Below are 15,270 nucleotides of genomic sequence, written 5' to 3' on the forward strand. Positions count from 1 at the left end.
TTTTTTTTTTTTTTTTTTATGTACAACAATCCACATTTATTCATGCAGAAAATTCTACATGTATTCATGTACAAAAATATGGTGATCAGGGCAATCGCTGGCCAGAATGAGCGAAGCGCGCTTCCACTATAGATTCCTCACAGGTGGAGTGCATTTGGTATCACTCCGCCTGTGCCAGGAGCCGGCGCTATAGAGGAAGCATCGGCTTATGCGGCTCTGCTCCCTCCTGTGCCGCCTCGCTTCCTCTAGCGCTCGCTTCATTGGCACCGCTGATTCTCTCCTGCCTCTCCCGCGGCTCTTCAAGTTCCCCCTTATGCCACCACTAGGTCTTATTTTCGGGGTAGGTTTTATATTTTAGCAATTCCCAAAAATAGTACTAGGTCTTATTTTCAGGGAAACAGGGTATTTATTTACAAACCCACCCACAAAATACTGAAGCCTGGGGGGACCACTCGATTCCACAACCACTCTAAAGGGCATGAACGGAGAAATCTCCAGTGCCAGCTATTGCATTCAGACAGCAGTGACAAACGCATAGCTGTCTGAATAGTCATACAGTGACTATCTGATAGGATGAAGTCACTGCATGGCCAAACATTTTTTCACCCGGCTTAGTTGATTGTTAAATTGACTTTTGTCGAGTGGTGCTAGCAGGGCTACCAAAGGCTACAATTTTGGCCGATTCAGCAAAAAAGCAGCGTAGACATTAATACCTTACAAAATGAGCTCATTTTACATTTTAACATTTTAAATAAGCTAAATATATTCCAGGAGTATCAAAACAAAGGTGTGCAAAGACTTCCAGTTCACGTTCTATGTAAAGAAGCCAAAGTTTAAGTAGAAAAGCCTGTCCCCCGCCAGCATGCTGCAGAAAGGACCCTTGCGGTGTAGAAACAGTGGTCTCTCTATAGCAGTGATTCTCAACCTTTGTAACCTCAGGACCCACATTTTTCTTTGGTCATGAAGTCGCGACCCAAGTCGGGTGACTGAACTGTGGGCGAGAGGTGCGTTTGGGGTGCTATTCAAATAAATGGCAACACAATGCGCCTCCAGCATTAGAACACATGGTAGGTGCAATTGTGTGGTAGAGTGCATGCATTTCATGGGACTGTGCAATTAAGGCACTGTACTAGAGTGAACGGACCCTCAAAAACACTGAGGCACACAACCACAGGCGAAATCCCACACACAACAATACACTGCAAAAAAATATATATTTTTTTTTTAAGATCCGCTCAGTCTGCCTACCTTACGAGAACTGGAGTGGATCCTCAGCCCAGTGTCCAGTGATGCTGTTGTGCTGTGATGGAGCTCCATCCATATGTGCATTGCTTGCACCGCTGCCTTGCAGAGGTACCAGGAGCCAGAATGTGATGTCACTCCAGTCCAAGCAACTCTACAGGACATACAAGTGAGCTGTAAGTAGGGCTGCAGCTAACGATTATTTTCATAATCGATTAGTTGGCCGATTATTAGGTTCGATTAATCAGTTAATCGGATTTTTGAAAAAAAGGCTCCAGTGATGGACTACTAGTTTCTATTGAGATTGTAGTCCATCACAGGAGCAAGCTTGGCACAGTGTAAGTAAAAAAAAAGTGTGGTGTGCAATATAGTACATTATAGGTCTGCAGGCCAGCGGCGGGTGAGGGAGCCCACGGCTAGGAGGAGACCAGCGGCGTGCGCGGCTTCAGCCTGTTCGGTGGGCGTGGCTTATGCGGCGGCTGCGGCCTGTGCGGTGGGCACGTCGGGAGCAGCGTGTGACGCGTGACGTGCGACTCAGGCCGCGTGCGGAGCCCCGAACAGGCTAAGCAATCGATAGCCGACGATTTTCGACGATCGTTTGCCAACGTTTTCAATCGTCGATTTTAATCAACTTAATTGATTAACTGTTGCAGCTCTAGCTGTAAGTAATGCATGTATGGATGGAGCTACCTCATGGCCATACCCCCAGCCCACCTCATCTCAAGCTGACACTCTGCGCCAGCCAGCAAATTTTAACTGGATGCTCGGCACGAGAACTGACAGTGCTACGCTAGGAGGAGGCTGAGGAGCCTCTCACCTAGCGCAGTGAAAGGCAAGCAGCAACCCACTGAACACAGGATCGCTACCCACCAGTTGAGAACCACGGCTCTATAGAAATCCGACACACCCCACTGCTAAGAAACATATGCTCTGCCATTAGCATGCTTCTTGCTGACTGGGAGAGCTTTAGCTATGACTCAGAAGGGGGCACGTAAGACCTCTGCAAAGAGACCACTGCTTCCACACAGAGAGCAAGGATCCTTCTCAGCAGTACGCCGTCAGGGGACAGGTTTTTCTACTTACGCTGTGGCTGCTTTCTAATTCTAATTCCAGGTATTGAAGTACCTGGAATGTGTTTAGCCGATTTACACTGAACATTCAGGTGTTTCGCTTTTGTGAACGGGTGCTAAATGGGGGACTTCTACCCTCTCAGATCGCCCCCAATCAGCAGTTTTCTGTACAAGAAATGACTATGAGGCAGCTGGGGCAGTTGGTGAAATGGAGCTCCTTCTTCAGACATCCAGGGATTCCAAGAAAAGAAATGCCGAAACATGCCTGTACCCCTCCAACAGGCCCCCTAGAATATATTGCTGTTATTCTACCAAGTCCTGCTGTTTTTTCAGCTATTCCCAGCTAGCTACATTTATAAAGATGAAAACAGAATGCAGCATTGCCGTTTCCTGTTCTCTATCAACAAACTGGACTAGTCAGCAGGTCAGAATGTGTCAGCAACAAGCAATAAATTATGTCAGCATTCCTGATCAAATTTGGATTTCTGTAGCAGCTACGGCCAGTTCTGGGAAAATTATTTGCAGAGGATTGATTCTGGGAAGTGACAGAACCAAGTCCATTTTTCAGTAAAAGGATAATTTACGGCATGAAACATCATAAAGCGATCAGCATACAAACCAAAGTGACATTTAAAACATTTTTAGATCAGAAAACAGCAAAAGAATTTATCAAAATGTACTAAGGAAGAATCGTCTCAGACTATGCTGCCTAATATATCAAATTCAAGTCTGCACCAGAAAAATAATAGAAATTTGATTTGGTTTTATGGACCAAACGTACGCACATTCACTCACATAGGGGGTCATTTATAATGGAGTGCATATCACTAAACGCATCCAATCTCCAACCTGCATCCACTTTATTATGTTTTTGGTGCAAAGTTTTGCCCCAAATCTCAGCCTCACACACTTGCTGCCCCCAGTCCAATGAAAGCCCCAGAATGGACAATAAGGACAAGGGGCTGTGAAGTAGGTGCACCTATGTCAGAGGGGCCAGGGTTTAGTTCTAAAGTAAGGGAAGTCAAACCCTTAGGCCTTGTTCACACAGGTGGCATGGGGGTGGTAAATCCTCCATTCACCTGCCACAATGTCAGCACTGGGGTCAAACATTGCTGTATACATTGCCTACATTATTTCATACATGGCCGCCTAGTGCAGTCTACATGTGCAGTCTGGCACCCACATCCTATTTTTTTCACTGGAAAACTTGCAAGACACACCTTAGAGACCCTGTCACGCACTAAAAATTGCATGGTAAGCGCAGAAAAAGCAAGTATGTTATATGCTTACTTGCAGAGTTTTTCCTGTCCATAAGCAAGTTATTATTTACTTGCAATGTGCCTCTGAAAAATAGACTAGTCCGTTCCCCAGCACAGCCCCTCCCTACTTACATATCATAGTTCTCTAATCTTCTGGGAGTATCTAACTACTGTCTGTGCTGGCCAATCGCTTCCATCCCTCCCCTCCCAACATAGCCTTTTATGTAGCAGCCAGGAAAAGATAAAGGGAATACCATGGAGTATCACTTGAAGTCTGCTGGGGCGGCCGACATCACATCTAAGATGCAGAGAGACCCCTGCTTCAGTGCAAAAAGCACTGGTCCTTCTCTGCAACACCGGATTTTCTACTCTCACAGGGGCTCCCTTCCAAAACAAATATGGGTAGGACACCGAGAACTTACCATTTCACAGCATAATGAATTTCTATCAAGCATTTTGCAGAAACTTCAACAGGGCTAGAAAGAGCCAAGCTGAGCTATTCCATCAGTGCCCACTGGCATGAACAGAAGCCCGCTCTCACTACCTACCAAGATTGTACAGTTGAATGTTGCTGATGTAGCCATACAGGGGACAGTGACCGAAGAACACCAGCATGACAGGACCTCCGCCGTTTGGATTCACTATGTGTGCAGAGTGGCCGACCACAGCGTACTGTTCCTTGACGTTAGGAAGCAGCTGAACCCACGACTCGTTGTTGACGTGAAACACCCACAACTGGTTGGTGACGTTCCCGGTGGCATCTATTTTACCACCATACATGTACAACTTCTCCTACAAAGAAAAGAAAGGTGTGATTGGAGGATTTATTCTACAATCTGTGCAAATAAAAGCAGCAATAAGACTTTACAGGTAACCAAAGTGGTTAAAGGGCTTACCTTGAACACACTTGGATACACAACCCACAATCCTCTAAGGATCATGCAGATGCTATTAGCCGTTAACCACCTGAGCCCCCAGCCCTGTTTTAAAACTGTGCCCGGTTTCAGCACTAAACCCAGGAGCAGTCATGATCAGCGATGACAATGATCTCATGATATTACAAATCGCTCTGTAGGAGCACGCTGTAGATATGAACATAAACACTATGCTTCCACATTCTGTTTACCTCAGGGGTGCTGTGACATCACGGCGCTTCCTGTCAGCACAGAGTCTCAGGCATATGCTGATAGTAAAACACAATGGGAGGAATTTATCAAAACTGGAGCAGCTGTGCATGGCAACCAATCAGGTCCTCTTTTCCATTTTCAAATCTTAAATGAACAAACTGAAGAGAGAAGCTAATTAATTGCAATGCACAGCTGCTCCAGTTTTGATAAATTCCCTCAAATTTTTAGCGATCGCAAACATGAAAAATTCCCTGCCATGCTAACTTGTGCCCTTGTCGACCTGACTTAAATTTTATCTTAAATTAGAACTAAGGCATGGCATATTTTTTACCTTAATGTAGAGAATGCCCAGTACCTTTCTGCAACCCTGTTCCCCCCTACACTTACCTGTGGTTCCTCGTCGACGATATACAATTTAATATTACCAAAATAATTCATGCAAGCTTTTTTTCCCCACTACGTCTGACGCAGCATAGCAATCCAAAAAGAAAAAAAAAAGGCTCTCAAGTAAAATGTATATATGCATATGTTCACTGCAAGCTTTACCATCCTACTACATTAAATAAAAGTCGCATTAGTGTGATATTTTAAATCAGCAGATATTGATGGCTAAATAATAATAATAAATGTGCTGTGCTTCAAATAAATGAAGCAAAGTATGTAAATGGAAACTCAATAAAAGGTCTATAATAAAGACGTGCTAAAAAGATTTATGTGCAATCAATATATTCGCTCTTTAAATATCTTACGAGTGTCCATTCTCAGTACTAAATATCCATAAGGAGTGTCCAACCGTGTATTCGATTAAATTCGATATAAACGATTGTGGCGAGAAGGCCTTGAAATAGGATTAAAAGAGAACTATGGGGTTAAAGGCTTTTCCCCATAGTTCTCCTTAGGGTAACAGGAGGACACAAACTAGCACCCTTCCATCACCCTAGGCTCAGAGATCCCGACAATTGTGCCGGGATCCATCCAGCTGCGTGACTGACAGCTGGCTCTGCCTATCTAGAGGCAGAGCCAGCTGTACCCGCCCCCTCCCCTGTACGTAGATCCTCTAAGGCTGGGTTCACACCTAGGCGTATCGAATATGCGCGTTTGTCACGCGTTTGGTTTTCGCGGTAAAAAACCTGCTCGTTTCCGAGGGCCACTTGGCTGTATCCCAATGGAAACGCGCGTCAGAAGCTCCTGTACTTCTTTGGGCGTAGGACATTTTGTAGCACGTTCATACGGCCTGTAATAAGCCCAGGTGTGTACCATACCCATAGGAAATAATGGGATTTCGGTGTTTGAGCGTTTCGCAGAGCGTTCAAACGCACTACAAAACGCCATGTTAAAGAACTTTCACTGTGGTAGGATGAAGAGTGTGGTGCACTTGGGATCATTTTGAGCACTATAGATGTGTGATTTTACACACGTGTATATCTGAACACGCAATACATGGTTGGACACTCCATATGGATATTTGCTATGAAAAATGGACACTCATAAAATATTTAAAGAGTGAATATATTGATTCCACATATATCTTTTTGACACGTATTTATTATAGACATTTACTGAGTTTCCATTTACACACTTTGATTGGTTTATTCATTTAAAGGGCAGCACATTTATTATTAATATTTTTGTAAATCTGAAAGGGTAACTTCACACAGAGCTTGCAACTACGCAGGGATTGGCGCGAGGTGCAATTTAATAGATTTAAATAAACGGGCGTGCACACATATACATAATTGTTGCAATGGGAAAAATCTGCAGAGAAATAAAAAAATTTTCCTATTTGGTCTTTAATTCCCAATAATAACCAAGTAAATAGAAATATAGGCAACCAAATGTGCTACTAAAGCCCCTAATAAGAGAGAGTAAAATATAAAAAGCTATAATGTGGGGAACTGAAACATCGCCGAAACGAGAAACAAAAGGCCTTTGGAACTCATGATTTTGGAAATAAAGGTCCGGGGACTCAAGTGGTTAAGGTCTTTACAGAACACAGAGAAGTCCGGGACAGTACCTTGTATGTTGCCAGGGAATGTCCATATCTTACAACAACGGAGCTGACCGGGGTATTCGGAGTATGCCATTCATGGGAGACAAGGTCATACCTGTACAAAACACAAACCAATTACTGCTGGTCACACATCAGGGCCACTTCATATGCACAAATATTAGAGGTGGAAACATTGCTCAGATCTTTACATTAAAGCCAGAAGCTATTAATATGTTCACACAACGCACAATGTATTCTGAACAATACTACACGTGCATTTCATGCCACAGCTGAGCAAACTATGGTTTCAGCTGCTGTGGATCCACAACTCCCAGAATCACACAGCTTGAAGGAAGGATGAGGCCTACTGGAACAAGTAGAAAGAGATTGGGAAGGAATTCTAGATATTCAATAATGACCTATATCAGAACCAGCCACAATTGGGCCAACGATTTAGCGTTAAATGATTTATATTAAGCTGTATGTTCTCTAGCCTGATTCAGTATCAGGGGTGAGAGGTCACATGACTGTTACTGCCTGACCACACACACTGTGCACGAAGAAGTTGGGAGATTGTGTGCGAGATTGATTTGCTGCGAAAGTTAAAATGGAGCCGACCTAATCCTTTTTTAAACCTGCGCATTATTAAATATTCATATTACTGCAAAAAAAAAAAAAACCCCAGTCACTGCTTACAGAGTATTGTGTCCATACAATCCCATGGACACAAATACACAATAGCCGGGGCTTCTAGTGGGGATAGGGGGGGGAATACAGACGCATTTTCCATGGTATATGCATACGCCTGTATGACCCCAAAGGCCCCTTTCCCGCGGGATGATCAGGAGGAGATCCATGCACAGATCCCCCTCCTTATCAGAGCTGTATTGATCAGATGTCATCGCTGTGGCATCCGTTTCCATTCAGTTTTTTTTCCTCCCTCTTCCAATGGAGAGAAAAAATGAAAGTGACCGTACCCTCGTCGGTCTCTGGGGAATCAGATATAAACATACATGTGCCTGTTTAAATGAGCTTACTCCTAATCCGGTACAAACAGGTCAGTCAAAACAGAACACTGCTCTGTTTGTTTTTCTGGACCTGGCTGGAGTAGGGGATAACCAGGTGTTAACGGACACCCGGCCGTTTAGACCCAGCTGTCCATAGATTTACATTGGGCAGCCGATTGGGTCCGCCTGAAAAACTGACAGGCAGACCTGATTGGACCACCCGTGTGAAAGGGGCCTTACAGATCTTCACTAGCGGCTCAAAGATCGGACAAGAGCACGCAATCTGCAGAACTGTGTCGTCACCCTCAGTTTAGAACAGCACCTGTAGGCCATTCACAAGGTTATGTGCATTATTTGTTTTGCAGATAAACTTTTCTCTACAGGTTCCAACAGCTGCAAGGAGTTTGCATGTTATCCCTGGTGCTGTGATGGTTTCCCCCGGGAACTCCAAAGACATGGTGCAAGGTTAAATTAGCTCCTGTCTAGTTTGGTCCTAGTATACGTGTAGGTAAGCATGCAAGATAGAGACCTTAGACTGAAAGCTCCTTGAAGGCAGGGACTGATGTAAAGCGCTGCGTAAATTGTCAGCGCTATATACATACCTGTAATAGTAATAATAAATAATAATTATATTACAGGTGGCTTTCAGTTTCCAGGATCACATGTTCCGTTTGAAACAAAACACAAGCTTGCTGTACAGCACAGCCCCGCAGAGGAAATGAAACCATTAGATGACATGATATAAAGGACAGTGATTAGAAGACTCGGCATGCCGGGCAAAGCATCTGCTCCATCTATCCATATCAGGAAAAGAGGATACTTCAGAAGACCCTAATGGATTCCCCTGCACTGCAAGTGTTAAGTGCTCATTCTGTCCAGGGACCTCCGCCTTACTCACCTGATCCTCCTCAGTCCTGCATCAGTCGGCACTCATCCGTCTCACCCACCGCTCTGGGTATGGGATGTGCCTTGGCATCTTCACATCTAATATAAGTCAATGGACCTGGATAAGATGCGATTATGTCAGCAGTCCTTAGACCCTCAGAGCCCAGGCTAGAAAAGGCGGAGGAGACCGGTCTAGCATCCCGTAGGGAGCCAACAGGACAGAGGATCAGGAGAGTCTATCTGCTTTATATGAGCCCCCTGGACCCCTAGACAAAACAAGTCCTTAACCATTGCAATGCAGGACTAGAGCCATTGCAGGTGACATTTTTGACATTTTTTTTCCCCTGGTTTTAATGAGCGTCAGGAATGTGACTAACTACCACTAGCTAAATTTATGGAACTATTTTCACTGCCAAAGAACTTGTAATCCTGCCCAGCCACCCCTGTAATACCGGCAGCCCTGACACACAGTACAACCAAGTCGGTGACCTCACCTTCTCTGTCTGCAAAGAAGAAATACATTTTGGTCATTGACTCATCCCAAACCCAGTGGATGGATAAGGAGAAAGAATCAACACACCAAGGAGGTCACCACCCTGCTCCCTCTCCTTTTCAGCAAGCTCCCAATATTGTATTGACAGCATTATGCAAAACGTAGGAGTCTGACTGATTCATGCTTTTATATCAGCTGTGTTTGATTACTTACACTTACTTTGTTTTACCTAATTATTACATAAGTGGCTCAAGCAGTGACTGCTCAATTATTTGACATTAAGGCCTTGTTCACACCAAATGCAGAGCACATCTGCATGAGTTTCTGCACACGCAGTGCAGTGGGTTGTGCTGCGTTTTTGATGCGTTCCAGGACGTTTTTTTTAGTTTAAAATGGGCTTTCCGTGAGTTCCAGGGCGTATGCATGCGTTTTTGATGCGTTTGCATGCGTTCCAGAGAAGGTAAAATAGGGCCTGCTGCAGTTTTTTTGCCTGCTCTGGAACGGAACGCTGCAATGTAAACTGGAGCTAAAAATACCATTGGAATACATTGGGCGCAGTTTTGCTCCGGTCTGCTCCGCTCCTGGAACGCGCTTGGTGTGAACAAGGCCTAAGGCTATCGATAAAATTATGTCAATATAATGTCTCTAATTTCACCTTTGTGGTAACTTCCCACAGTAACCCACACAGTGGAAATTAGGCTTCAAGTGGGATGTTCTATATTAATGTTCTCTAATATAATCCTTCAAGTGGGATGTTCTATAATAATATACTATATTAGCAACAGAACACAGAGCTCAGTGCAGATGACCTATAACACGTATCTCTATGAGCATCCTTCCTGTAATACCGAGTCCTACCTCTAGGTGCCGCCTGTCCTCACTACTCGCAGACACACTTCAGCTGAGAGTTAAATATAATCAACTTCCCAAAGAGGAACTTCTCCTTCGAGAGAACCGACCGCAATCAGACTTCCCATTAAAGTGTCTGGTAGATATTTAAAATCTCTACATTTCATGTGTACTTGCAAATACAAAATAGAAACAAATATGGTTCTCACGCCATAACCATCTGGTAATTGGAATGGTTGAACATATAGCCGCCGACAATCCACATGACGTCATCCAACACCACGGCCTTGTGAGACGCTCGGGGCAGTTGTGTCTCAGTGTATTCTTCACGGGTCCAGAAGGACTGGTTGGCTGGGACCGGGACTGAGCAGCCAGGACCTGAAATGACCAGAATAACAAATATCAAATCGTGACCCTCGGATTCAATAAAACTCAACAGAAGTAAAAGAGTAAAACGCACCGGAGTCCATGTCTAAAAATAAATGCCACACTATGCGGTCTATGGCAACCAATTCACTCCCAATGGCTGCATAAAATGAAGATTCTAACTGGTAGTTATAGAACACGACTGACCGTTCTACCTTTAGAGACTTTCATACACACCTGATGTACTTTGATGTTACTTAAAATGATACCAAACTCAGGAGTTAAAGTAATTTACATTCATCCTCATAGTTCTAGCCGACCTGTGACAATGAAACTGTCACACGTCGGCTCTAAAGATCTGCAAGTGAGCGAACACATACCGCCGCTCGTTACTCGATCATCTCCAAGCAGAGAGCCACACAGGGGTTCCCCACAGGGATTCCCCCCTCACCTCTCCGATCCTCCAGCGCTGACTGGCGGAACGGACAGGGGAGGGGGCGGGCACAGCTGGCTCTGCCTCTAGATAGGCAGAGCCAGCTGTCAATCAGCCAGCTGGGTGAACTCTTTTTTACCATGTTTTTTCCCCACACTTGTAGCAAGTCCTCTCCTATGATGACATGGATTACTCACAATAAAATGTAAACCTGCATTTCCACAATATAACCCTTTAAGGGCTTGTTCACACCAAATCCGAACCAGATCGGCATGAGTTTCTGCATGTGCAGTGCGTTCTGACGTGTTATGGTCCCTTTTTTTTTCTTAGCCTAAAATGGGCTTTCAGTGCGTTTACCTGCGTTTGCATGCATTTTAATGCGTTCCAGAGCAGAAAAATTAGGGCATGCTGCAGTTTTTCCAAATGCTCTGGAACTGAACGCTGTGGTGTGAACTAGAACCCAAAATACCATTGGAATACATTGGAGGCATTTTTGATGCGTTCTGTAACTGCTCTGAAGCTGCTGCAGCTATCTTAAATCCGCCTTCATTTCCTGTCTGAACGACCAATGATCAACATGCACCTTTCCTCCCGATTTGTAATGCATTATATAAAAGTACAAATCCCCGGCATCCCTGCCTCACACTGGGTGCTGCACTTTAGCTTTACCTGATAACACTCTATTAGAGTGTACTCAAGCACCCGATTGAGCAGATTGCACAACAACAGTCTGCAGCACCTAGTGGACAGCAAGGATGATGTCTAAAGAATTGTAGGGGTGTGTTCCTTTATAGATTGCTGATAACAGGGTGCTGTGACTGTTCCAAGAGCCTGTCGGCACCTCCCACCAAACTCCATTGTAACATGGAGCAAAGACCAGCAAAAAGACGCAGAAGTCTACAGGTCTCCAAAGGTATTTCTTGAAAATGAAGAGATTTCATTGAAAAATATTAATTGCATGCTGACAGATAGAGGGCACAGAGTAAGGCTCACCGGTGAGGCTGCCGGGTGCATGTGAATAAAAACTACCGCAGAGACTGTGTGGCACAGGACGGGGCTGCACAGGGACTAACAGTGGAATGAAGAGGAAGGTAGTAGACCGGTTGCTGACCCTTTGAGGCCCAATCTAGCCCTTTCCCCTTTGTTTACGAGCTACACAGAGATCAGCTTGATGTCTTATCAATGAGTGGTAATAGATAATCCTTATATCGATCTATATATTCTGCAAAGGAGCAGCTGTAGCTTCCTACCGACACAGGCTCTGCTTCTGGTTTAGTAGTGCTGCACAGTGGTGGTGTTTGCTGTTCTTCCCTCTCATCGCAAAGTCTCAGGCTGGCCATAGGCTAATGATGGGAGGATTTAACAACTGGTCTTTGAACACAGCACATGAAACGCATTGCAATGTTCTAGATAGAGATGAAGGATAAAATGGCATATTGTACATGCCAAGCAAACAGCATTTTATGACGAAGGTCAGCAACGTTAGCCTATATATTCTGCTCATGACAACTATACGTTACAGGTGTGGTGAAGATTTGAGAAGAACCATTCTTTCAACAAGGGAGACTAGCTCTGTAGGGACTCACCCTGCCAGTCTGGGTGGCAGACACATCCCTTGGTGTCATTCAGATTGCACACCCCACGATCGGGCTCTCCGCAGCTGTCCAGGCAATATGGGATGTCACAAGACTCTCCCTTCCAGTTCTCAGCACACTCGCAGTAAACTCCGGTACCGTTCTTGGCAACACACGTGCCCCTTCCAGAGCAGTTGTTGGGACATGTATCAATGCTAAAACATAAAGGAAATGAAGTGAATGTCAAACTAGGACTCTGAAGGTTCTCATTTATACAGGTCACGGTACATCTGTAACAAATAAATCAAGGCAACCGGACTTGCTGTATTTTTCTTGAAGACGTTTTGCTGGTTATCTGACCAGTTTTTTTTTAATTCAGAATGGAAAGCTACTCAGATGACCAGCAAAATGTCTTCAAGAAAAGTACAGCATGTCCAGCTGCCTTCATTTATTTTTTATAGATATAATAAACCAAGATACACATAGAGAGGGTCATTCTTTCCAATTAAATAATAAAGAATGGGAGAGAGAGGAAAAAAAAGTTACGTAATCTTTCACAAAGTTTATAGTCACATGATGAGCACTGCTCTTTGCAAGTATCTGTACATCCAATGGTTACCTACAAGGGACAGATGACCAGGCCAGGACAAACTGCATCCAGGGCCGGTCTTCTGTCTCTAGCCACAGGTAAATGGCTGGATGTGCGGATACACGTGAACTGCATCTGAGGGATGCCACAGCTATATACAGAACCACCTGTGATTGCAGCCTCAAGAATCCGCTGCTGGCTGTAGACCGGCCATGTGACTAGAGGCCATACTGAGGAAATGACAGCAATATTCTCTGTTAAGATCATTGCAATCAAAGTGTTCAATTGTTTTTTTTCCCCCTTTATGGGAAAAATTGCTAAACGATAATCTGCATTGAAGAAGCAAGAAATGTAATTGTGCATCAATGCTCTGTGGTCTCCTGTCTCTGGGGGAGATCATAATATGGAAATAAGCCCCTCTTGAATTCCCAACACCCCCCCCACAGATCTGTACCATGCAGTGTCAGGATGACTGACAGCAACTCTATGAGACACAACAGACACCAGGGAATCTCAGTGGGTTCTGAGAGATGCGACACGCACAATGCTAATTATACATAACACGTCTGTTAATATTTATGTTTCAGCTGTCAGAGCTGTAAAAATAGTCAATTACGTCACCGAAAATAAAAGTGTGAAATATGTTACTGTAAAAAAATCACAGACTGATGAATATCTAAAAGGAGACCTAGACGTGCTGTACAGAACACAGTCGGCCCAGAGCTGAACTCGATTACCTGTAGCCTATATTAAACCCGGTCAGGTTGTAGGCCGCGTCGCTGAAGAAGTGCAATAGGGCGAAACCAGACGTAGCCGCGACTTCCGGCACAGACTCGTTACTTTCCTTCTCCGGAACGATAAGTCCGCTAAAAGAAAAGAAAAAACTGATTAATACACAACTAATCGTGAAACTACAGTCCACTAACAGGGGACCCGCAAGATCTGAAAGGTGGTATTCAAAAGGTGTGCTGGTGCCATCCACCAAATTCACTACAGCACCCGGCATGAACTGTGTTTATACAATATAGAAGGTGTGCCGTGGATACAGTACAACTTTCCTCCCCTCTTCCTCTCCAGATGACACAAGAGGAGAAAGGGGCATTTTGCCTATATTTTCCAAAACACGAGATTACAAACAGTGGATCCTGGACTAAGAGATGGAAGAAGCGCCTATTCCAGGGGTGGACAAATGAATACGAGAGCCAGTTTCTGGAATCCAGGAGCCAGCTTCATTCACAATACCCAAAGCACCAGCTGTAAATTTTAAAGAGCTACCTGGCTCCTTGGGTTTGGCCATCCCCGGTCTATCCATTATCACCAGTTCATGAATTATGAAGCTAAAGACCTCTGCTTTACTGAACTTAACAATTACCGTTTCAGTATATATCAAAGTTACTGTATTGTAGTGTTACTAAATAAGGTTCGATTTTCGTGATGGTTTTCTTAAATTTGAAGACTCCTAAATGGCACTCGACAAAACTCTGGGTGCCAGATGGCGGTGTTTGAAATCAGATGTAAACATGGTAGAAATATAAATGTATGCCCAGTAACAGCTACCTTAAAAGCCCATCCAGAAGTCACAAGTCCTCTTAAAAGATTTTACAGTTTTCTCTTAATTCACAAAGTTCCTGGAAATGTAAAACAATGAAGGTTTGATTTATGAAGGTGGTTAGGGCCATCTTGCCGGAACTGGGCCCACTGATGTACTAGAGCCGGCATGAACTATTTCATTGCTTGTACCTTCCCCTCTCTGTTTTTAAAGCAACCCGATGTTGACAAGTGACCTCCACAAAGCCCTGGCCTCAACTATAATGGACACCTTTGGGATGAACTGGAATGACATCTGGGACCCATGGAGCTTCTTCAGCCAATATTATCACTCAGAAGGCAAAGACTTTCCTTCCTGTCCCCACAATAGCAGTCTTATAATGTCCTGGAATTCATTTTTTTTCCACCTTATCCTTTCATCTTTTGAAAATTCTATTTTCAAAACATACAAGACACAGATCAGGTTCGACATACAAGACTATACAACAGAGATTATCAATTGGTGCCCTGCTGAACCATCTACAATATTAAACCCAAGTACAAGTAAAAATTAAACAATGGAATTCCCAAAAACTCGACCATGCACGGGGAAGGCATATTTAAAACCTTGTTTCTATAAATAAATTCTACACAGGAAACTAATCTTGTATAGCTTTTTTTTATACTGCCAATTTAATTTCTCAATGGATGTACCTCGACCCCCTCCACTGGTCTTCAAGGGTGTCTCCTCTGTCTAGCAGGTTGCAAAGGAGACACCCGCTCGTGCACGCTCCCAGCCAGGCATTGAGCCATGCTGTGTGTGTCCAGTGACAGTCACACACACACACACACACACACA

The 15,270-nt window shown here is 44.2% G+C and overlaps 1 protein-coding gene across 1 annotated transcript in view; it reads right to left on the reverse strand.

The window, feature by feature from the left end:
• The window catches only part of ATRN (attractin), a 164,788-nt gene that overhangs the window by 117,030 nt on the left and 32,488 nt on the right, over positions 1–15,270 (reverse strand). Inside the window, 7 exon segments of the mRNA XM_018558854.1 lie at positions 1,678–1,692; positions 2,625–2,633; positions 4,116–4,363; positions 6,713–6,803; positions 10,132–10,300; positions 12,308–12,510; positions 13,622–13,750. Coding sequence (XP_018414356.1) covers positions 1,678–1,692; positions 2,625–2,633; positions 4,116–4,363; positions 6,713–6,803; positions 10,132–10,300; positions 12,308–12,510; positions 13,622–13,750 — 864 coding nt within the window.

Source organism: Nanorana parkeri, unplaced genomic scaffold (genome assembly GCF_000935625.1).
Source record: "Nanorana parkeri isolate BGI_ZX_2015 unplaced genomic scaffold, ASM93562v1 scaffold363, whole genome shotgun sequence".
Classification (NCBI taxonomy): domain Eukaryota; kingdom Metazoa; phylum Chordata; class Amphibia; order Anura; family Dicroglossidae; genus Nanorana; species Nanorana parkeri.